At 49.1% G+C, this 20,827-nt stretch overlaps 10 protein-coding genes across 10 annotated transcripts; 5 read left to right on the top strand and 5 right to left on the bottom strand.

Annotated features, from left to right (window-relative positions):
• Positions 1–390: 390 nt before the first annotated feature.
• On the bottom strand, positions 391–849 carry FSUBG_4833 (uncharacterized protein; the record flags this gene model as incomplete). Its single annotated transcript, XM_036682864.1, has 1 exon — positions 391–849. One exon carries the CDS (start codon positions 847–849, stop codon positions 391–393), a length of 459 nt encoding a protein of 152 aa, XP_036539755.1.
• A 1,946-nt stretch (positions 850–2,795) lies between these two features.
• On the top strand, positions 2,796–3,909 carry FSUBG_4832 (uncharacterized protein; the record flags this gene model as incomplete). Its single annotated transcript, XM_036682863.1, has 4 exons — positions 2,796–2,834; positions 2,992–3,158; positions 3,212–3,557; positions 3,616–3,909. 4 exons carry the CDS (start codon positions 2,796–2,798, stop codon positions 3,907–3,909), a joined length of 846 nt encoding a protein of 281 aa, XP_036539754.1.
• A 932-nt stretch (positions 3,910–4,841) lies between these two features.
• Positions 4,842–5,820, top strand: FSUBG_4831 (dienelactone hydrolase; the record flags this gene model as incomplete). The annotated part of the gene is made up of 5 exons (XM_036682862.1): positions 4,842–5,096; positions 5,150–5,322; positions 5,376–5,489; positions 5,557–5,668; positions 5,722–5,820. The coding sequence occupies 5 exons, from the start codon at positions 4,842–4,844 to the stop codon at positions 5,818–5,820; spliced, it is 753 nt and encodes a 250-aa protein (XP_036539753.1).
• Positions 5,821–6,164: 344 nt separating this feature from the next.
• On the bottom strand, positions 6,165–7,553 carry FSUBG_4830 (major facilitator superfamily transporter; the record flags this gene model as incomplete). The annotated part of the gene is made up of 3 exons (XM_036682861.1): positions 6,165–6,594; positions 6,653–7,343; positions 7,403–7,553. 3 exons carry the CDS (start codon positions 7,551–7,553, stop codon positions 6,165–6,167), a joined length of 1,272 nt encoding a protein of 423 aa, XP_036539752.1.
• Positions 7,554–8,308: 755 nt separating this feature from the next.
• Positions 8,309–9,333, bottom strand: FSUBG_4829 (3-hydroxyacyl dehydrogenase; the record flags this gene model as incomplete). The annotated part of the gene is made up of 2 exons (XM_036682859.1): positions 8,309–9,019; positions 9,076–9,333. 2 exons carry the CDS (start codon positions 9,331–9,333, stop codon positions 8,309–8,311), a joined length of 969 nt encoding a protein of 322 aa, XP_036539751.1.
• Positions 9,334–9,784: 451 nt separating this feature from the next.
• Positions 9,785–11,494, top strand: FSUBG_4828 (transferase family III; the record flags this gene model as incomplete). Its single annotated transcript, XM_036682858.1, has 1 exon — positions 9,785–11,494. The coding sequence occupies one exon, from the start codon at positions 9,785–9,787 to the stop codon at positions 11,492–11,494; it is 1,710 nt and encodes a 569-aa protein (XP_036539750.1).
• Positions 11,495–11,993: 499 nt separating this feature from the next.
• Positions 11,994–13,476, bottom strand: FSUBG_4827 (salicylate hydroxylase; the record flags this gene model as incomplete). Its single annotated transcript, XM_036682857.1, has 8 exons — positions 11,994–12,350; positions 12,402–12,515; positions 12,571–12,800; positions 12,864–12,933; positions 12,987–13,048; positions 13,101–13,155; positions 13,308–13,412; positions 13,453–13,476. 8 exons carry the CDS (start codon positions 13,474–13,476, stop codon positions 11,994–11,996), a joined length of 1,017 nt encoding a protein of 338 aa, XP_036539749.1.
• A 573-nt stretch (positions 13,477–14,049) lies between these two features.
• FSUBG_4826 (general amidase) lies at positions 14,050–15,895 on the top strand (the record flags this gene model as incomplete). Its single annotated transcript, XM_036682856.1, has 6 exons — positions 14,050–14,289; positions 14,394–14,666; positions 14,716–14,910; positions 15,014–15,056; positions 15,108–15,322; positions 15,371–15,895. 6 exons carry the CDS (start codon positions 14,050–14,052, stop codon positions 15,893–15,895), a joined length of 1,491 nt encoding a protein of 496 aa, XP_036539748.1.
• Positions 15,896–16,173: 278 nt separating this feature from the next.
• On the bottom strand, positions 16,174–18,039 carry FSUBG_4825 (malonyl synthetase; the record flags this gene model as incomplete). Its single annotated transcript, XM_036682855.1, has 2 exons — positions 16,174–17,747; positions 17,811–18,039. The coding sequence occupies 2 exons, from the start codon at positions 18,037–18,039 to the stop codon at positions 16,174–16,176; spliced, it is 1,803 nt and encodes a 600-aa protein (XP_036539747.1).
• Positions 18,040–18,450: 411 nt separating this feature from the next.
• Positions 18,451–20,079, top strand: FSUBG_4824 (triacylglycerol lipase V precursor; the record flags this gene model as incomplete). The annotated part of the gene is made up of 1 exon (XM_036682854.1): positions 18,451–20,079. One exon carries the CDS (start codon positions 18,451–18,453, stop codon positions 20,077–20,079), a length of 1,629 nt encoding a protein of 542 aa, XP_036539746.1.
• Between the last annotated feature and the right edge of the window lie 748 nt (positions 20,080–20,827).

Raw genomic sequence — 20,827 nt, 5'->3', positions numbered from 1 at the left:
ATAAACAAATAACGGTTTAAAAACATCATGTCTTTTCGTCGCCGTAGATCATTGTCCGTGAGCCCTGCCACATTGCTATGAGATCCATCATGATCTCGTCGTAGAGCAAAGTGCAAGAATCGACATCAACAACCAAGACTCCTAAAAAGGCTTTTAGAATCACTCAAAATCACAACCACAAGTAATGGTAGTTACCAATGACAACTTGACATCAATGTGGGTATCTAAATAAACCGCCAACAATCTCTAAAGCGACCTTCCTAGACAGTATCATACTGTCGTACTGCGCTAACACAAATCGATCAAGACAATAATACCTCCAGATGGTGACTTATCCTCCAAAGAACCTTCTCACATGACGAAATACTCTGTATTGCATGGAAAAAGAACTCAGTTTCTGCCAGCATTACCGCCAGCATCGGCACCAGCATTGGCACGAGGATCGGGGCCCATGACAACCTCATTATTGACAATATGCCAGTGTCCTTCTCGGATCTCACGACGGAAGTGTTCGGGGTCGAGAAACCAGATCGTTCGCTGGATACGGGTGGTCTCATCTCGCTCAGCTCTGACGAGCCAATGGATGACTCGGAGCACCAGCATATCTTCTGCACTAATCGCGTTATCGCGGAGGAACAAAAGGCTTTGTTGGCAGGCCGACTGAAGTCGGTAGACGTCGTCCATTGTCTCCCGGACGGGCAGGAGCGGAGGGAGATAGGTGGGTGGGCGGCGAGGCGCGTTGAGGCGGAGAGGCGGGTACATGTCCTTGATTTCCTCAAGGGCCACCTTCCAGTAGCCGAGTCGGGTGACGACGGAGAAGGCAATTTCTGCGGGGGTAAAGGTAGGCATGGTCTTCTAGTAAGTCACCTTGTGTGAGAAGGGTTGGGATTGTGCGATGGTGATGATGGGCGAACTTACTTGATAGTTGATGGTGAGTGCGGTTATTGTTGAAGAGTTTGTTGCTGTGATGGATGATCGTGGTGATGTTGAGTTGGGCTGACTAGTTGATGCAAAGTGTGATGGAGCAAAGGAGGAGAGCGATCTGATCGGGAAGTTATTCGTCGTTGTCCAAGGAGTCCAAGGAATATTGTTCCACTGTCACTACCTAACGCTGTGCTAGTGCCAGACGAGAGAGGTTCTGGCTATATGACAGTGCCAGCAAGTGAACAGTTTGCTGACCGCGTTAGAACTCCCAGAAAGACCAGTGGGACAGCGAAACACACGAAATGTTCCTTGAGGTGCGATATTCGTAAAAGAGCAGACTTGCTCAAGGGCCACTCACGATTATTCTCCTTGCCAAGTCCTCCTGAACACAGCCATCCGTTGGTTGTATCTATTGTCTGTTCGCATGGTACCAGCATGGAATACTTAAACGATTAAAAATAGAGATTTATGAGAATTACTGTACCTTCTTATTACTTATCCATGGTCTTATCAGTGTTGAGTTCAGAGGCTGTCACTTAAATGGTATAAGTTGCCTACATCGTCGTAGTGTTCCAATGACGGAATGAAGAACTCCTCAACCGTCTCAGCTCAGTCTCACAAGCTCGTGACTCAGACAAATAGACAGATAACACAGCGCTTCGGGGAATTGAACTTGATTTAAAAAACACTCTGGTCCTTTATTGAACGAAGCTGAACAGTATACGTACATTGAAAGAATTGGAACATGTTTAGCCTTTTAGCTCCAAGTGCCTTGTGTATTCATGGAGACTTACGACTCCCAAACTTAGGCAAGATGTTTACTGTCCTCATATGTATCAGGCTAGACTGCCAGCTGAAAGGATTGGCTCGGGCAATGGTAACTAGTTGGCACTATGCTAGCTGAAGCGTGTTTTCGAGTGTGTTATCATGATTTGACAGAGCTGACAACAGGCTTGCTTCAGTTGCCTTTCCCCAAACATTTGACCACAAAATGGGATCCATCGATATTGATAAATTTGCCAAGGCACTGAAAGCCGATTTAGCAAATGCTACTCGTCTGAAGTAGAGTGATCAACCTACGTGCTAGATTGGTTCGCAATCAATATGAATGCAACAAAATATGCGGTTTGCGCCACGCCTCCAAACTAGAAGCTCAATTTGTTCAGACCGGAGAAATTTATGGTGTTTTCCATTTATTTGTATTTGCTACAAAGCGGACTACGTGATGTCGTATTATTTACTTAGCCAGTTTGCACCAGCATTGCAACAGAGCAAATCTAACGAAGAATGCAAGCAGAAGTTGTGATTAGAAATCAGTGTGAATGGAGTCTTATTGAAATCGTATGAATAGGTAGAATACAAACTAGGTCAACCAAGCGGCTTACTTTGAACATAAATACCACTGCGATGCGCCTTGTAGTCCATTTGACCGTTGTACTTTCAGGATTCCCATCCCCTCACTGTATACATCTTGTCGACAAGCATATGTTGACCTAGACATGTCGTCTTGGTACCTTGATACAGTGACAAGTGAGGAGAAGTACACGAAGTATGTGAAAGACGCACAGTCGCTATGGGAGCTACCAATAGCATCTGGAAGTAAATGGGGCGTCGAGCAATTGAAGGCGTGCCACGTTATAGTGAACCCCTATGCCGACGTTTGTTTGCCGCTATCGGACAATTACGATCAGACTGTACGAGAGAAATTCAAACGTGTCAAAGAGACTGCACACATAGCAGCATTCATCGAAGACATGGCCCCAAGTTATCAAACTATGCGGCAGCATGCCCTTGTACAACAGCCAGGAGTGGGTGCAACTTTGGCTAGATACTGGGTAGCGCTGATGGACGTTAAAAAACTCGAGAGCGACATGAAAGAACCACCTACCAACCAGCGGACCTCTGGGCGGGTGAGATCACAGACAGCCCATCCAGGGTACATAGATTCCGGAGGTATCGACTTTCAAATCCTTCCACAGCCTGAGTGTTGAGCATCCCGGCTTTGTTAAAAACCCAAGGTTCTGGACTGCGCATCATCTTGCCGTCGTTAACTGCAACTTCCGGCAGGTCGAAAGTGACGATGCACCCGAATCTGTGGTCGTTGACACCGCACAAGCCGAACAGATGACCAAGTCGGCTTTGAAACTCGCTCGTGAAAAGCTCGCGGATATGAAGCGCTTCTGGGTCGCGGAGCTTCTCCTTGGTAACAAGCCAACCCCCATCACCTTTATCCAGTATGTCAAGCCCTGTTTGAACATAACTGTACAAGCCTCATTAATCTGTGTAGCGAATCGGACTACCGCATCAACTTCGACTATGGCCACTACCGAGTTCCTCTGTGGAATTCCAAGATCCAAATCTACTGCGTCAAAGAGGAGTTACGCATCCCGGACGCCAATCCCATTATCGGGTACTATAGGTACAACGCAGACAAGGAGCGCCAGCAGAAGCTTGAAGTTCCACCTGGCCCAAAAGGCATCACGAATGACCCTTTTCAACGCATCTGCGACATTAGATATCGCCAAGCAACCCCCGCAGATTGGCGACACGACCCATACCTTGTTGGCCTCCTGCTGAGTTTAGCACAACTCCAGGATCGCATGGCCCTCGCCCCTCCCGAGGGAACGTTCCTGGTAACTATCTTTCCGTTCCCATGATACGTAAAAGATTCACTAACCTTTCATTCTCCAGGCACGCCTCCTCGTTACGAATATGACCGATCTGACCAATGCATACGTCTACAAGGCGGATATCCCACACCAGCTTCTCGATAGTCTGGATGTCCCTACCCGCACCATCGAGGACTTTGTCTTTCCGTCGATCGATTACGTGGTGGTGCCATTCGAACCCTACTCGACCTTTGCGGATCGCGTTCGGGTCCAGCTGGCTGGCGCGGAGTACTTTTCACCTCCTGGCCCAGGTCCATCTGATCAGGTGTCGCCTTCGGAACCGCATGGCGAGAAGCGAAAGCGCGACCAGGAGTGAAAGCCCGCAAGGCAACGGCCACAGGTTTCTTGACTGTGGCATACCGATGGTGCAATTGGTCGCAGACAATGAGAAGCACAGTGCAAGACACCGGCTTCTCAAGACTTGGAGTCAGCAGTCCCCAACAATATATTTAGCTTATGTTGATCAAGTTGTGGAGGGGATGATCATCTCAGCAAGTCCAATCACACCTACTCTCGAAGCATATGTAGCTAAATCTTAAGAGTGCGACTGGTATTACGCTTACAATTTGGTAGCTGGACCGGCGTAGGAGAAAAACATCGGTTCAGTATGTGGACAGCCTTACATTTGCGTCTTCAGGGTGAGGGAATCATGGCCGAGCATGATCAGGAATGATTGGTCAGATCTCGAAGCTGTCGTACTACCTCTACTTTGTACCTGATGTTAGTAACAATTGACCTCCGTTTACGATCTGTGCCTGGGAGAGCCTGTCCCTATCGGCAAAGTGACTCCTTTCCAACTCGCTATTCCTCATTTCGAAAGATGCTGCTCCAGCAATCGTAACCTCTGCCATTAGCCGCCCAGGTCATCGTTGATCGTTGCGCGGACCCAGAGTACCAGACTCCGCGTGAAGGTGGTCGAGATGACTGCGAGGCCTTGGAGGCATTGCGGACAAGCAAGGGTACGTAAAGATAAGGCTGATCTTCTTGTATGGGCAGAGCCATTTCAGTTTATGTGTGACAAAGTAACAAACTTTCTCTGCTCCTGCAATCTAGACCTGGATCAGTAACCGGTCGTGGCTCACTTGGAGTTGCCCCGCAACACTGCGTCAAAAGGAATAAGTCATGAACTTGCCGGAGAGCACTTCCCGATGGTCCCGGCAACCACTAAACTATAAATCACAGCCAAAATTGGACTTATTACAGAGTCGAGTAAACGAAAAGAAGCTACAGTGAATAGTGCCAACGACAATGGATAACGTGCTCGCCAAACCTGCAGACCTCTGCTGCCTCAAGGGATCGTTTCATTCCGGGGAGGCTACTGGCTCTACAATCCAGATTGACGGTATCGACACTTACGTGGCCAAGCCTCATCCCAACAGGTCTAATGGAAATGTCCTTCTTTTCTTCCCTGATGCATTCGGTCTGCATATCAATAGCTTCCTCATGATGGATGCTTTCGCCGAGTGCGGTTACCTTACTCTTGGTGTCGATTACTTCCTCGGTGTAAGAGTTGAATTTTAGTTGGCAAGGTGCATTAATTAGACTGACTGTTTTAGGATCCCGTAACAAAGCACTCGCTGACGCCGTTGAGTGATCCAAATTTTGACTTTGAGTCATGGAAGAACAAGCATCTCAAGGCGTCTGAGGAGGCTGCTGCTAGATGGGTCAAGGCCGTGAAAATACAGTACGGCACAGGCAAGGAGGTCAAATTTGCTTGCGTTGGCTACTGGTATGAGTTCATCATCATCTGAGCCTCCATTTGACTGACTCAACATGTACCAGTTGGGGTGCTCGCTTCGTTTGCCAACAGCTGTCTGCAGACGGTATATGCAAAGCCGGCGCCATCGCCCATCCTTCGTTTCTGAAAGAAAGCGATGTCTTTTACGCCCAAGGCGAGTAGATACTCTTTTCCACCGAACACCCGCTAACCGGCATCAGAGCCCATCTTCTTCTCCGTGCCCAGTACAGATAAGCTGTTCGAACCTGAGCAGAGAAGCAGGACTATCGAGATCCTGACAGAGAACAACAAGCAGTTCAACATGCAAGTCTTTGCCAATGTTGGACATGGCTTTGCGGTAAGCCTTTCTAATGCTTCAAAAATCGCCCATACGCTGACATGCTGGCCCAGTCGCGAGCTCGTTTGACTGACCCTTATGAAAAGTGGGCTAAAGAGGCGAGCTTCAAGAGTTTTGTTGACTGGTTCGACTTTTGGATGGAGAATAAGTAATTAGATTACAAGAAGATGATAAAATGAGATTATTGAAGGCGTTTATTAGAGCCAGACACAAGGTAAAGATATCATTTACATCACTGTCATGAGCTTCAACCTTTCTTGCAAGGCATGGGGTTTTCTTGCTTCCCCCATTTTGTGAAACCTCTCCAATCGCAATGTTTTATGACTCCTCTAGTCTTTGCACATATGTTTATAATATGGAACATAAAAATCAAACTCTGATGTGCTTGTGTGCAGTTGAATTAACCACCTGATTGTGACACTGGACGGCGCCGATAATTTTCTAATCTCTGTCCCAATGTCTCATCTTTGAACACCGTACTCTCGCAGAATAAGTATCATACTTTTTCCCACAGCCTACCCTTAGTAAGGTACAGCCTCGCAGTGATGTAGAAGGCCGTTCCAGAAGCAATCATGCAGCCAGCAAAAACTTGTAGCTTCCAATAGCTCCCATCAGCGCTAGAGATCAAAGCCCCCCCAATCGGGCTGCCAGTGAGGGCAGCCACAGACATAAACGCGTACATGGTCCCAGAACGGGTCCCAATCTCTTCGAGGTCCGAAATGTGTGCTATCAAGGCAGGGCTGATGGCGGTGTATGTGCCTGAGCTAAATCCAAAAAGGGCGGCAAAAGCGATAGCTGACTCATGGCTACGCCCTGGTAGCCACAATGCCAGCATAAATATTGTCGAAAGAGTCGCGGCTGCTATTGAGACATTGAAGTTGCCAATCTTATCTGCTATATATCCCGGCAGAATGCGCCCGATTCCACTGTTGCTGTCAGTATCATATCGCTAGATATTTGAAGCCGTTTCCGGATAAGGCTTACCTGGATGCATTGAAGATTGACACAAGGTACCCAGCCATATTATTTGACAGGCCGACATGCTCGCCATAGGTTACCATGAAAGTAATGGGTATAAACATTCCCATAGAGTAGAAGAATCCCGCCAACGAGGTAAGTACAAACGAGAGCGATGTGAACGGCCGGAGATAGGCGATGATGCCCTTCTCCTTTGGCTGAGGCGCAATTCGTGATCGGACGGTTAAATTCGTCACGACAAGGAGAGCAAACAAGAGGAAAGAGCACACTCTCATAGTCCAACCAAAGCCAATACGCGGTATCAAACGATTCACCACGATCGGAAGAATCGTACCGCCGAGGCTTGAGCCGCTGGCAGTGATCCCAAGGGCCAGAGCACGCTTTTGTCGAAACCAGGTTGTGACACAGCTGAATGACGGATACAGAATCATGGCTGCGCCCAGAGGACTACAGATCGCCTGGGATAAGATGAACTGGTAGTACTGGGACGATATGGATGCCATCATCAACCCAAAAACATGGAGCAGTGTCCCAGTGAGGAGAAGGTAGCGCGGACCAAAGATGTCAAAACCTCGACCTATGAAAGGTGCAGTAATAAACATCATAAACATTGACAAGGCCGGTATCCATGAGACTGTGCTGGGTGACAAGTCTTGTAACTGGTTCGCTTCATAGTAGGCCTGGAAGACGCCGACACCTAACCTGGGTGTCAGTGATTTAGAGGCACAGCAAGATAAGGGGGGAATATGCACGTACAATTAGTCCAGCCAAAACTGACAAATAACCCGCAGAAAGCACCGATAACCACGGTCCAGGCTTTCAACCCTCCATCTGGGAAGCCGTTATCAGGCTTGGGTTGCTCGGGGTTCGTGTCTTCAATCTTCGCTTGTTCCGTGTCTGCGTCCATTGCGGGTCTGCCAGTTGTCATATTCGAAAGTCAATTGAAGATATCTTGTTTGGTAAAGATGTAGGTGCAATTTATAGTAGGAGATGAAGATCAAGACGAGTCGCATGAGTCACTGCAAGGTCTGCATAGAGAATATGCCGATATCACCGATACGTGTTAACACCGACCCCGAGGAAAATATTTTATGTCTTGTTTCTAGGGCCTCGGGGCGCAAAAAAACCGTCAGACCTAGGGTATTAAGATAAATTTAATAAAGGGTCCTCTGAGTTTAGGCTAGAATTACCCCGATATTTTTGTCGCTTAGGGTCAAGGTCCGGCTCATGCGAATATCTCCGCTCTATCTTAGCGCCGACCCCGTGATGGCCTCGGTCTCACTCCCAATAGATCTAACTTGTTGACCAGAGAGATTGGAGTGAAAACTCCGCGATCAGATTAATAATTACTTGCTGCACCTTGTCTGGCATATCTAATCTGTGCTTCAACACCACATTTCCCGGTGTACAGTTGCATGGTTATTCTTTGTAGTGGCGTAGGTTAGGCGATGGTGTTTACCGATTGGCGCTCCAGGAGGTTAACTTTATTATTTATTAACTGGCGCTTTTATAGATTCCTAGCTGCAATGTTTCTGCGTGTAGCCTGGCTGAATCATGATACTTTTACGGACAATCTAACCCATATACAGACTGATAGAGAGTTATAGCGCAGAACGGAGGGATTCAACGATCTATTGGTGAATTCTTTACGGACTGGTGTCATCAGCGATCTTCCGGTGTTGACATAGACCCCATCTTCTCCTTTGCGGCCAAGAGTTGAAGTAGTACCAAGTCTCGTTCTTCCACCATCTTATCCCAATTAACATCCCCCAAACTCTTATCCACACTCTCTTGGAGAGCCAACATCCTCTGCTCACTCCAGTCAAATCTATGTTTCAGAATATCATCCTCCCAACTACGAATCGCCGGTCCAAGTCTCTCCATCCGCTGCGAAAACCCTTCCGGTCCGCCTCCGCCGCCAAGAGCGTTCGTAGCGATCGGACCCGTCAGAGCCCAGCGAAGTCCAGGCCCAGATGTGACAGCTGCATCCAGATCTTCCGCAGACACAATGCCCCTGCTGATGAGACTATAAGCTTCATTATTGATTGCGGCTTGAAGGCGGTTTGATACAAAACCAGGGACTTCGTGATGAAGAAGGATCGGCCTCTTCCCAACAGATTTGTAGAACTTCAGTGTGGTACTGACAGACTCGCTGCTTGTGCCGGGATGAGGTACTACTTCAACTAGGGGAATCAGGTGAGGTGGGTTGAAAGGATGTCCTATGAGTACACGGGTGGAATCATGCGTGCACTGCTGTATAAACTCCGACGACGGCAGACCTGATGAGGACGATGCTATTACAACACCCGGCCGAGCATGCTTGTCTAATGTTGCAATAAGGCCCCTTTTGAACTCCAGCCTCTCAGGCCCATTCTGTAAGAGGACAGTTAGCTTCATGGTCAGAGGTATATTGGAAAGGATATTTTTACCTCCTGAATGAAATCGGCCTCAGGTAACCGTGGTACAATGTCGCTAACAAACTCATAGTTGGAGACAAGCTTATCATAATCCCCAAACCCTTCCAGATATGTCCGGGACTGCTCGAAATATGCCTTGAGGGCATTTTCAGCCCCTTCAACTGGATCAGAAATGATAACCTTCAAGCCTCTTGACAGGAACAGAACTGCCCATCCCATGCCAATCACTCCACAGCCAATAATCGCTACGGTACGTATCTCTTGTGCCATTTCGAGTACCCAAGAATTGATAAGGTATTGGGTGATTTCTCACAAAGGGAACAAGATCATTAGAGTTAGGTCGATAACTGATGTGAATAGAATACCTATCAGTTACTTTTCCTCTTTACTCGCCACTTGAAATCGCTTTCCACAATATCCTTAACTCCAATTCGTGTCGGTATCTAGGCCGGGGGAAATCCGCGGAGGCCATGCCGGAATCCAAATTTACGGACCGACCACGGCCGACAAAGGCGATAAACAGCATTTTGGAGCTTGAGTACCCGTGTATACCGGAATTCACCGTCGTGTTATCGATTACTTGAAGTGCAGCTAGTCTGTTGACAATAAGCCGCAGCGATAAACGTGACTGGCCGCCGTACTACTTCGAAGCATAAGCTGAGCCTGACTCATGATCCGCTAGAGATTCACTACCCTAGACTATCCACTTCAATTCACCACAATGACTACCAAGACTTCTAACGAGACCTACGGTGCAGGAACCACTGTCGACGCCGAATTCAGTCCGCTCCCAGCAGAATGCGAGCGGATACTACGCATCTTTGCTGCAAGAACACCCGGTTTCACCAAAGATGAGGCTCTCCTCAGCGGGGTCAACTTCCATGGCGATGATCTGCCCTGTATCCCAGGACCAATCAAGTCTCAAGCCGTCACAGCAGTCCTGCATGCAATGGTCGGTATAGTCGGTCTCGAGATCCTTCACCTTCGCGGGATCACCACCAGCAACCAAATAGACATCGACGTCAACCATGCAGGTCTCTACCCCGCCACCGCAGCACTTGTCAGTATCGATGGCGTCACAGGCCCAGAGGTGATCAAATTGCCGACTGTGCCGCAGTGGGACAAGGACCGTGCTTCCAACTCGCCTCTTGTGTACCGTGCGACAGCTATCTATGAGACTGCTGATAGCGGCGTGTGGTTCCAGCTTCATGGTTCGCTTGATTCGTGGAAGATGCTGGCCCTTCTTGGTATCAGCAAAGATCTCGACAGCGAGATTCGTAGCAACGATGCTGCGTATGAGCTGATTCAGGAGCGAGTTCGTACGTACCGCGCCCGGGAAATCGAGCAGCTCGTGGTGGAGAAGGGTCTCTCGGGGTCAATTGTCTACTCCCCTGAAGAATGGCGTCGAACGGAGATGGGCAGGTCTCTCTCGCGACATCCTCTGGTCAATTACAAACAACAAGTTCATTGTATCCCCCTCCCGCCTGTTTCGTTTCCAGTCCTCGACGACAAAAGACCACTTGCTGGTATTAAAGTCGTCGAGTTGACTCGTATCATAGCTGGTGCAGCTGCTGGTGCCGCCCTCGCATCTCTGGGCGCCGAGGTCATACGTGTCAACTCGTCCAAGCTCAAGGATTACACGCCAGCTCAACCCTCTGCCCTTATGGCTGGCAAGATAACCATCGACCTAGATCTCGAAGACCCAGCCGACCACAAGAGGTTGATGCAACTCTTTGAGCAAGCCGATGTCATCTTGCAGGGCTACCGCCTGGGATCACTAGCCCGAAGAGGTTTCGGTCTGGAGGCTGCCCTTGAACTGGCAAACAAGCGAGGCAAGGGAGTCATCTATGTAGATGAGAACTGTTATGGACCTGATGGTTACTATGCTGAGCGACCCGGGTGGCAGCAGGTCGCAGATGCCGCGGCGGGGAGCTCGTATGTCATGGGCCAATCGTTCGGCTGTCCAAAAGGCCAAGGTGTCCTACCCAGTCTGCCCATCTCAGACATGTCTACAGGTATCCTAACTGCCCTGACCATCATGTGTGGCATCCGAGATCGAGCCAAGTTTGGTGGATCATACCATGGCCATGCCTCGCTTACAGCTTATAATATGGCGACTCTCGATCCCGAGGTTCGCCTGTATCGAAGGGAGGTGGTCCAGAAGATCAGTGACAGGTACCAGTTCCCAACTTGGTCGAGTGATGTTCACGTGGCACCCCTTTACTATTCCATCTTGGATGCTTGGGGGACGAACAGCGAGCTCATCAAGGATGAAAAGTACTATATTCACTTCCCAGACTCCGTCTTTGGGTCTGACCTACGCGTTCTTGGGCCGGTCGTACAGTACGATAAGGAGGAGTACTCGCCGAAGTGGAACAGTCCGCCAGTGCCGTTCTGCCATCATGAATTCAGACTGTTTTCAGATGAATGAGAGGAGCCTCTAGCATAGCAAGATGAAATAAAAAGTCTATTCTTACTCTATTACCCGTCAAGACTTTGGTGATATGTATCCTGTCCATGACATAAACTGTCAGAGCTGCTTGCTGAGACTGTCAATAGAAGTACACTGACCAAGTCGCTTTGACGTACACGTATACAAGACATAACTATCCGTACAGCTGCTCACTTTGGAGCAGGCATCTCCCTTGGCAGTACACCAGAATAGTCTTAGGTCTCCCAAGGTGTTGAAACTTTTATGTTAGGCCAGTTTATGTTTTATATTTGCATCTGAAGAGAATTGCGATTGAACGGCATGTTTTATTGATTGATCTAAAGCATAAAAGGCTCAATTGTCTGGTTCCAGCAAGTATTATTCCTCACTAAAACTTCAGACATCATATCCTAGCAACAGAAGGTCCGCCTACACTAATTTGCTTCTGCATCCTCTTTACAGCCTCCTGTGCATCATCATTCATGTCATGGAACCACAACTAGTTGAACCTTCCCTGCTGAAGCTTGGGTAGAATCTTATCCATATCATCACCAGCCTCTTGATGTTGAAAGAAGATCATACGGCCAACCTCGGCGGCTTGTTCTAGCCGCTTCTGCGCACAAGGACGCCTGACGGAGTCGTAAGCAGAAAGTCCTGCTTGGATAAAGGGCGCGAGCTCTCCACCACGCTGAGGAAACTTAGCAGTCTCGGCGAGAACGTTCGATAGGACTAGGGCATCTTCTAGGCCTTGGGCTGCTCCCGCGGCTTGGAAAGGTAGCGAGGCGTGGGCACTGTCACCGACTAGAGTTACCCGACCACGGTAGTATGATGCTGTGCGGAAATGATGGAAGAAACCCTATTTGATGGGCTTGGCTTTGGCGAGGGGTTGTCGGAAGCGATCATCAACGCCTGGGCCCTTAAAGTCGGCCATCATGGCTTCGTGAGAGATGGTCTCCGTAACAGCGCCCTTGACCTTCCAGCCGTCCAGGGAATCGGCTACGCAAAGGAGATAGTTGAACTCCTGGAGCAAGCAATGATTAGCGATGTCACACCAAGTCAAGGGATAATAAGCTCACTTCACCACCTGTAATGCGATAGGTAATAGCGCTGCGCTTGGATCCGAAGTAGAAGTTGGCAACGTCGGTAAGATCACCAAGAATCTCATACGCTTCTGATATTGGAATGACAGCGCGATAGCAGTAAGCACCCGCATACACGGACGTGATCTGGCTGGGGTATTTCTCAAGGACATGCGCCCTCACCGCACTCTTGATGCCATCTGCACCAGCAAGCACCGAGCACTCAGCTGTTGTCCCATTTTAGAACGATAGCGTGACACCGTTGGGCCGGTCTTCGATCTTGGTGAGACGCTTATTCAACTTGACGTTCTCGATGGGAATGAAGCTGGTCATGATGTCGAGGAGGGTCTTGCGATGCGCCTGAGATATGTTGTTAGAACCAAGTTGCTTGTCGTCCCTCCAGATGTACTCACAGACTTGCGGATGTAATTCGGGTGGCCCCATCCGGAATGACCATACCATGGTTTATCGCGACCTGATTCAGTCAGCGCAAAAGGTTCAGCTTCACAAGAGATTCTATGACTTACCAAGACCCTCTTCAAGCGGCATACCCTCAAAGAAGATATCTTGTGCGTCCTCACCCTTGTTTCCTACGCAAATAGCTTCGTAGAGAGGTCAGAAACCAGGTTCAATAAGATCCATCGTGCGCATGCCATTCGGGGCGAATCCAATACCGGCGTCGGCGTATTGTTAGCGATAATACAATGAAACGTGCTGCTGATAACTTACCCTACTGCCGGATATTCCTTTGCATCTTCATATAACGTGAAGGAGATGCCCTTCTTGTGCAGGGCCATGGCCAAAGCGAGGCCACCGATGCCGGCACCTGTCGAGTTAGCCTATCTAACAGGTGGTATGGGATATTCTCTGGAGACTTACCAACGATGGCGACATGTAGTTCATTGCGAGAAGGCTTTGCCATTGTATTTTAACTTTGATCGAATCGTGAGTTAAACGACTGTATTTGTGTGGCGTTGTGATGTCTTCTTGTCTTGAACAACAACAACTTTCCAGTGGTTCAGCGAACTAGTATATGAGTATCGTCATCTGCGTCCTGAGTCCCTAACCAAGCAAGAGAGAGGTCTCGTAGGGCAATTGAGCGCGGGGTAAGATCGGCATCGGCTCTCGGTGCTTTTGTATAGAATCAGCTGTTAAAGATAGAGACGTGGCCAGAGTTGGGGTGAGGAGTGTGAACAAAGGCATCTTCGTGTCTCTCCCCGGACGTCGCGTCCTATCTATGCGTGACTTGGTTCTGTGAGACAGTGCAAATAAGCATATCGTGCACTGCCAAGGTCTAGACAAGGCATATTGGTACGTTTCGGCCGAGCTGGTCCTATTCCGCTATCTCCGCGGGTCACACCAAGACCTTCGCCTGCATCTACAGACTGGGCCACCGAGACGTGGTAAGTAAAAGGGCCGACATGTAAACACATTGGCATTTCCAGAACTAAGAGGAACAATTGCGATCGCTTCAGGATGGCTACAAGCAAGTATACAATCAAGGTGCACAAACCCTGGACAGAAATCGTTACAAAGAAACGGGCGATTCGAGACGCGCAAATTGACAAACACTTGAAAGTAGACATAAACTTTCAATTTGATAGCATCTCCCTCGAAACAGTTGATGTTGAGGGTTTGACAGGCCTCCTCAGAGAGGGAAAAGTCTCCGCTGTTCAAGTCATCTATGCTTTCATCAGAAGGGAAGTCGACATCACTGTTCCAAACTTGTCAATGCTAACTGTTATTTTAGAGCCTGCGAAGCGCAAAAACAGGTAACCCGATTGCAAGGACTCTGCCAAGACTCTGTCTAACATCTACAGACCAATTGCCTGACGGAAATATGCTTTGATGATGCTCTTCAGCAAGCCAGAAAGCTTGACGGGTTTCGACAAGAGCACGGTCAACTTATAGGCCCACTCCACGGCGTGCCAGTCACAGTAAAGGATCAGTTTAATATCAGGGGTTTGGACTCGACGTTGGGCTACGTTGCAAAGGCATTTGCACCAGCCGAGAACGATGCACCACTTATAGAAACGTTAAAGAAACTTGGGGCTGTCATAATTGCGAAAACTAATCTTCCCCAGAGCATTATGGTACGTGATGTGCGACTGTATAGAACCTCCCTTCTGACGTGGCTGCTAGTGGTGTGAGACTGACAACCCTCTCTGGGGGCTGACGACTCATCCAGATGATCCAAAGCTCACTCCTGGAGGCTCCTCCGGTGGAGAGGCGGCTATGTTATCAATGGGTGCTTCCATTATTGGTTGGGGCAAAGACATTGGTGGCTCTATACGAATTCCGTGCCACATGAATGGTCTTTGGGGTCTGAAGCCGAGTGTAAGTAGGCTTGAATCATCTCACCCCCAACACACATTCTGACAAACCTCAGAGTGGCCGGATGTCCTATCGTGGCGTTGAAGTGACACTTGACGGGTAACAGCACATCCCATCAGCTGTAGGGCCCATGGCGAGATCTCTGAGTTGTCTCAAACTCGTAACTAAGCTAGCTATTGAGGCTGAGCCTTGAGCGATAGACCCCCAGCTACCGCCGGTCCCATGGAGAGACAGTATCTTCCAGACCATGGCCACGAGACCGCTTGTCATTGGGGCCATGCTAGATGACGGCATTGTCAAGGTTCACCCACCTATCGAGCGGGTATTCAGAGACCTGATCACAAAGTTGGAAGCTGCTGGTCACGATGTTGTACAATGGGATTCGAGCTTGAATTCCAGCATTATAGATATCATGGTAAGTCAAGTTATTCTGCACCGAGCAACTGTGACTGACTCCGGACAGGATGGTTACTATTCCGCCGACGGAGGTGAAGATGTCAGAAGAGCTGTCTCAGCAGGCGGTGAGCCATTCATTCCACAGATCGAAGCCTTCGTCAACCGTGGCACACCAATCTCCGTCTTTGAGTATTGGCAACTCAACAAGCGTAAGATTGCTATCCAAGAGGCCTACCACGATATGTGGGAAGCTAAGAAGTCACCTTCTGGCCGCTCTGTCGATATATTGCTGGTTCCCACCATGCCTCATACAGCAGTACCTCACGGGTCTTGTCGCTGGACAGGCTATACCAAGATTTTCAACTTGCTCGACTACACGGCCTTGACGTTCCCAGCGGGAAAGGCGTCCAGGAACGAAAATGATGGGGGCTTCTGGGAGCATGTTCCGCGGAATAAGATCGATGCTTGGAACCAGCAATTATATGATCCTGTGGCGATGGAGGGGCGTCATGTAGGCTTGCAGATTGTTGGGCGGAGGTTCGAAGAAGAGAAGGTGCTCGGGGCGGCTCAGCAGATTTACAGGTTACTATAGAGAATAGGATATCTGCTATTTAAATTACATATCATATGCATCTGCTATCTTGGAGTGAGCTCTTCTACGAGCTTCTATCATGAGAACATGTAGCCGTTCATCTGTTTTCTAAGCCGATGGGCTCTACATAGTCTGCCATAGAACGTCCCCATACCCTCCATGGCTTGCCTACACTCAGGTCAACTCAGGTAATGGCCCTTGACATGGCTGAACATGCATGTTAAAAAAAAGGCTGAATATTACTAATTTGATTCAAACATGTTCCCCTTCAGTACAACTCAACCACGTTTCCCATTTAGAACAGGCCGCTTTGTTTGAAGATCAATACTTCTTCTCCTGATCTTCTCAGCATCTCCAAAAACACTCTTAACTAATTCCTTCTTGTTAATCTTCCCCATAGCATTCCGTGGCAAGACCTCAACAATCACCATGTCTTGCGGGATCTTATACGCTGTGATCCTTGCCTTCAACGCACTCCTCAAACTCTGCAGGGTGATCGATCCACCATCCTTGCTGCTGAGGACAATCACAGCTGCGACTTTCTGTCCCCATGCCTCGGAGGGTAGACCAACGACGGCGCACTCGTCAACTTCAGGAAGGGCGAGGATCTCGCGCTCGACCTCGAGGGCTGAAACCTTCTCGCCGCCCGTCTTGATAATATCTGCACTGCGGCGGCCTTGGATGAAGTATGCTGGTCCTTTTGCCCAGGAACCTGATTTTCCAAGACCAGATTCTGGAACCTTTCGTCGAATGGCAATATCGCCAGTTTTGAACCATCCATCGGTAGTAAACTCCTTGGCAGTGGCCTCGGGGTTGCGCCAATATCCAGTGAACACAGTGGGCCCACGAAGCTGAATCTCTCCGATGCGCTCCTTTCCAGAGTGAGCGTCGATCTCAGCGCCGTGCTCAATGATTCTTTGAACTCCGGTCTCGTCGTCAGTTTCCATGAGGCGCGCCTCAACGGATGGCAGTGGCCAGCCCACAGAACCATCAACGCGATCGGCATTCTCAAGACCACAAGAAAGCGCCATCCCGACTTCGGTCATTCCATAGCGCTCGAGAAGTACGTTTCCGCCCGTGAGCTGCATCCAACCATCGCGGATTGGCTTCGGGAGAGCTGCTGAGCCGGAGATGTTGAGCCGGAGGTTCTTTGGTGACACAGCTGTTTTACCGGCCTCTTGCATGTCGTGTGATAGAGATTCGTGGGCTTTCAGCATTCGCGACCAGATCGTGGGGACAGCGGTGAAGAAAGTGATGGGCACTTTTGTCTCATCTTTCTGAGCACCAGTGGTCTCTCCAGCGTGGCCGTTGACTTTTTCAGCTGCTAGAAATGGTGCAGCAAGCCTCGTCCAGACAAAGTTCACGTTGAACGGATACATGAACTCAATGCTACTACCTGCCAGCAGCGGTGTGAGAAGAGCGTTGACGGTGCCATGAATGTGATGAAGTGGCAAGACATGTAAGAGTCTATCGCTGGGCGCATACTTCCATGCTTCCAGAAGACACTTTGCTTGAGCTGTGAGGTTTGTCTGAGACAGAACGACACCTTTGGGTCGTGCAGTAGTTCCCGAGGTGAAGAGCATCATGCCACCGCGAGGCTCATCCGAGAAGTCAAGCAACTTGACTTCTTCCTCAACCGTCGAGATGTTTCGCGTTCCATCGCGTTGGTAGAATAAGGGGGTGCTGTCCAAGCCTTCCGCCAGTACCTCCTCGGCCTTGGAAACATACTTGGCAGAAGAGATGAGAGCAAGGGCCTCGCTGTTGTTGATGATGTATCTTAGTTCAGGCGCAGGGAAAGAGGGGGCCAATGGCACAGCAATGGCGTTGCAGGCGAGGATGGCCAACAATGTGACTATAGTAATATTAGTGCTTGATATATGATACGTGGTGGCGTGGTCAAGAGTATAGAACATACCAACATATTCATAGCCACTTTCCACCAAAAAAGCAATTCTCTCGCCAGAAATACTAGTGTCGCATTTCCCCGTCTCAGTGAGCAACTGCTCTTTGGCACGCGCAACGCTGTTAAGCAATGAACTGTAGGAGAAGCTTGCACCAGATTCGTTCTCCACTACCGCGACCGAGGATCTTTCATGCTTGAGGATAGCCTCGAAGAAGGCCGAACGATGGAGACTGATGGTCATTTTGGACAGATTAGATAAGATGAGGATATCTTGTTGACATGCTGCGGGAGAGACTCTGCGAAGTCTTTTGAATTCTGTCAACTCGAGGCTAAGAGGCTCTGCCCAAATGTTGAGGAGCTCTATCGGGGAATCGGCGGGGACCGAGCGGGTCGCTTCGTAAAATGCCAGCTTGTGATTCCTCCGACGTGGAATTAGCTAACGCGGGAGATCGGAAATGCAAGATCGGCCTCCAAAAGTAGTTCCGAGAGACCCGGCATCTGATCCGGTTACGAACAAAGCGAGGGTATTAACTGGTCAATTTGTTGTTCAAAGGAAAAGTGAAGCCCCAACAATAATTAGATAGCTGAAGTTACAGTCCGTAATCGTGCTTGCAATTTTATCCTTGTGCCATTGCCTTGCATTTTGATCACCATGGTTGGCAACTACATCCGAGAGAGCTACATCTTGGATGCAGGGTCGTTGGGACATATCCAAGGCCTAACCATCACATCCCATGGCTCTCCAGCCGTGCACTACTTTGGCGGTCTCCCATATGCTTTGCCCCCGACTGGGCAGTGGCGCTTCCGTGTCCCCCGGCGGCTCCCCAAGGGTTACCGATACGGCACAGCAACAGAGCCAGGCAGGTTCGCAGATGGCACCAAGGTTTGCCCCCAACCTCCCAGCAGCAACACGCCCGACCCGTCAGTCACCAGCGAAGATTGCCTCCAACTAAACATCTGGGTACCTGCTGGTCCTCCTCCCAAACATGGATGGCCCGTATGTTTCTATATCCATGGGGGTTTTCTTCAGGTCGGTACGAGCAACACAAAGCCAGAAGACTTGGTGTCGCTTCTGAGCGAATCTGCATTCCGGGCAATCATGGTCCTGCCATCGTATAGGCTCAATGTGTTTGGATTCCTTGCGAGCAGGGAATTGGCCGCCGAAGCGAGCTCTAATGGAGAGGCTACCGGAAACTACGGTCTATGGGATCAGAGATTGGCATTAGAATGGACGCACGAGAACATATCCATATTTGGCGGTGATCCAGAAAATATCACAGTTGCAGGTTACTCCGCTGGCGCATACTCGACTTTTCAGCAACTGGCTCATGAGCTATTCCGCGTTCCTGAGGAAGAGGGAATCATAAGAAGAGTGGCAATGTTCTCCAACAGCACAGGCGTTGGGCCCAAAAGTTTGCAGGATCAACAACTGCAATATGACGAGCTACTTACGAGGCTTGGCATCAATCTGGCTCTTTCAGATGAGGAGAAATTGACCAGTCTCCGAGCCGTTCCCCATCATAGACTCGTCCAAGCCCAAATAGGAATGAGAATATCAGAATTTCGCGTCTTAGCAGATGATACTTTCTATCCTGTTGACCTGATGGATAAGATCAACGATGGGGAATTCGCCAAAAGAATGAAGAACCGCGGAATAAGACTGATCAACGGTGAGTGCGAGAGTGAGCACATCATGTATCGTCGCTGGCGCACTCCTCAAGAGTCTTATTCCGCCGTGTATGAAAGACTCTTAGCAGATTTCTCCCCAGAAGTAACCCAAAAGATCATGGACCATTACTGTGGCTCCTCGAAGAACTTGCCAGCTGGGTACAACAATTGGGAGGACTTCTTCGGGCGCACCTACGCCAATATCCAAGTCCACCATCTCCAGCGCGGCTTCCATAACGCCTTGTTCGCAGGTGGTCTTGAAGCCGGCAGAGATGTTTTCCGCTATCGATTTGAGAGAAGACTTGACTGCGTAGCAGAGAAGATTCCAGCTGAGTGGGGAGTTACACATCTCACTGACATCCCTGTCTGGTTATGGGGGTGCGGGTACACAAATGGCCTGAGCATCAGAGAGAAAGAGTGGTTGAAGGATTGGAATGAAGGTTTTGCTGCTTTCGTTAGGGGCGATGAAGTCAGTTGGGGAACTGCTAGATCCCAAGATATGAGGAGATGGAGAAGTGATGGTGAAACAGATGTTTGGGAAGACAGTTTATGGGAACAAGGTGTTGAATTTTGGAAGCTTGTTAATTCGGACCCCCAGAGTAGCGAAGGGTGAGTCATTAAAAACACGGTAGTATCTCTGAGAACTTCCCGGGACTATCACACATAGAAGAGGCTCCTAGTATATTTAGATCCATCTTTTTAATGAACTCCGGTGATTGTTGTTTCTCAATAGGCCATAGGTGCGATGCTCGATCTAGAGATAAGCCCACTACCCTACATACCTGGATTTGAATCCTTGATATAGTGATTGGTCACGAACCAAAGTTTGAATCCTAAATATGGACCCGCACTCATATCCAGATCTTATACTTGATAAAGAAGGTTTGATTTAATGCAAATGTATCGCTGCCTCCCTATCGCACAGAGGAGTCATATTCCTTTTGATGTTATCTACTTAAAAGTGACCCTGGCTACCCTAGCAAGGGGAAAAAGAAAACTTAGAGCCTCAATCCTAATAAATATAAAGACTTAGGTAACTTAGTATAAGTTAGGATACCTTTACTTAGTTTGTTCTAATATCAAGGCCTGATATTCTCTTGCTTCTCAAGGTCCGGTCGTGGGTCTAGTACACATACCTTACCCTAGATCAACCATCTTACCGCGGGGTCTTGGGCCCAAACTCCCCTAGACGCGATAACGTATCACTGATAACGTTGGGTCATGGGCCGAGATACCCCGCTAGTTCCCCCCCGACCTTTCTATAACACTGTTCAAGTTCGCTCGCTTCCCCGACGAACCCGGCATCGCCGGCATCTCTTCCCTTTCCCATCTCCCAACCCCACATTTTTGTAATTCTCGTG

Source organism: Fusarium subglutinans (genome assembly GCF_013396075.1).
Source record: "Fusarium subglutinans strain NRRL 66333 chromosome Unknown NRRL66333_c0000043, whole genome shotgun sequence".
NCBI lineage: Eukaryota > Fungi > Ascomycota > Sordariomycetes > Hypocreales > Nectriaceae > Fusarium > Fusarium subglutinans.
This window is presented reverse-complemented; position numbering and strand designations above follow the sequence as displayed.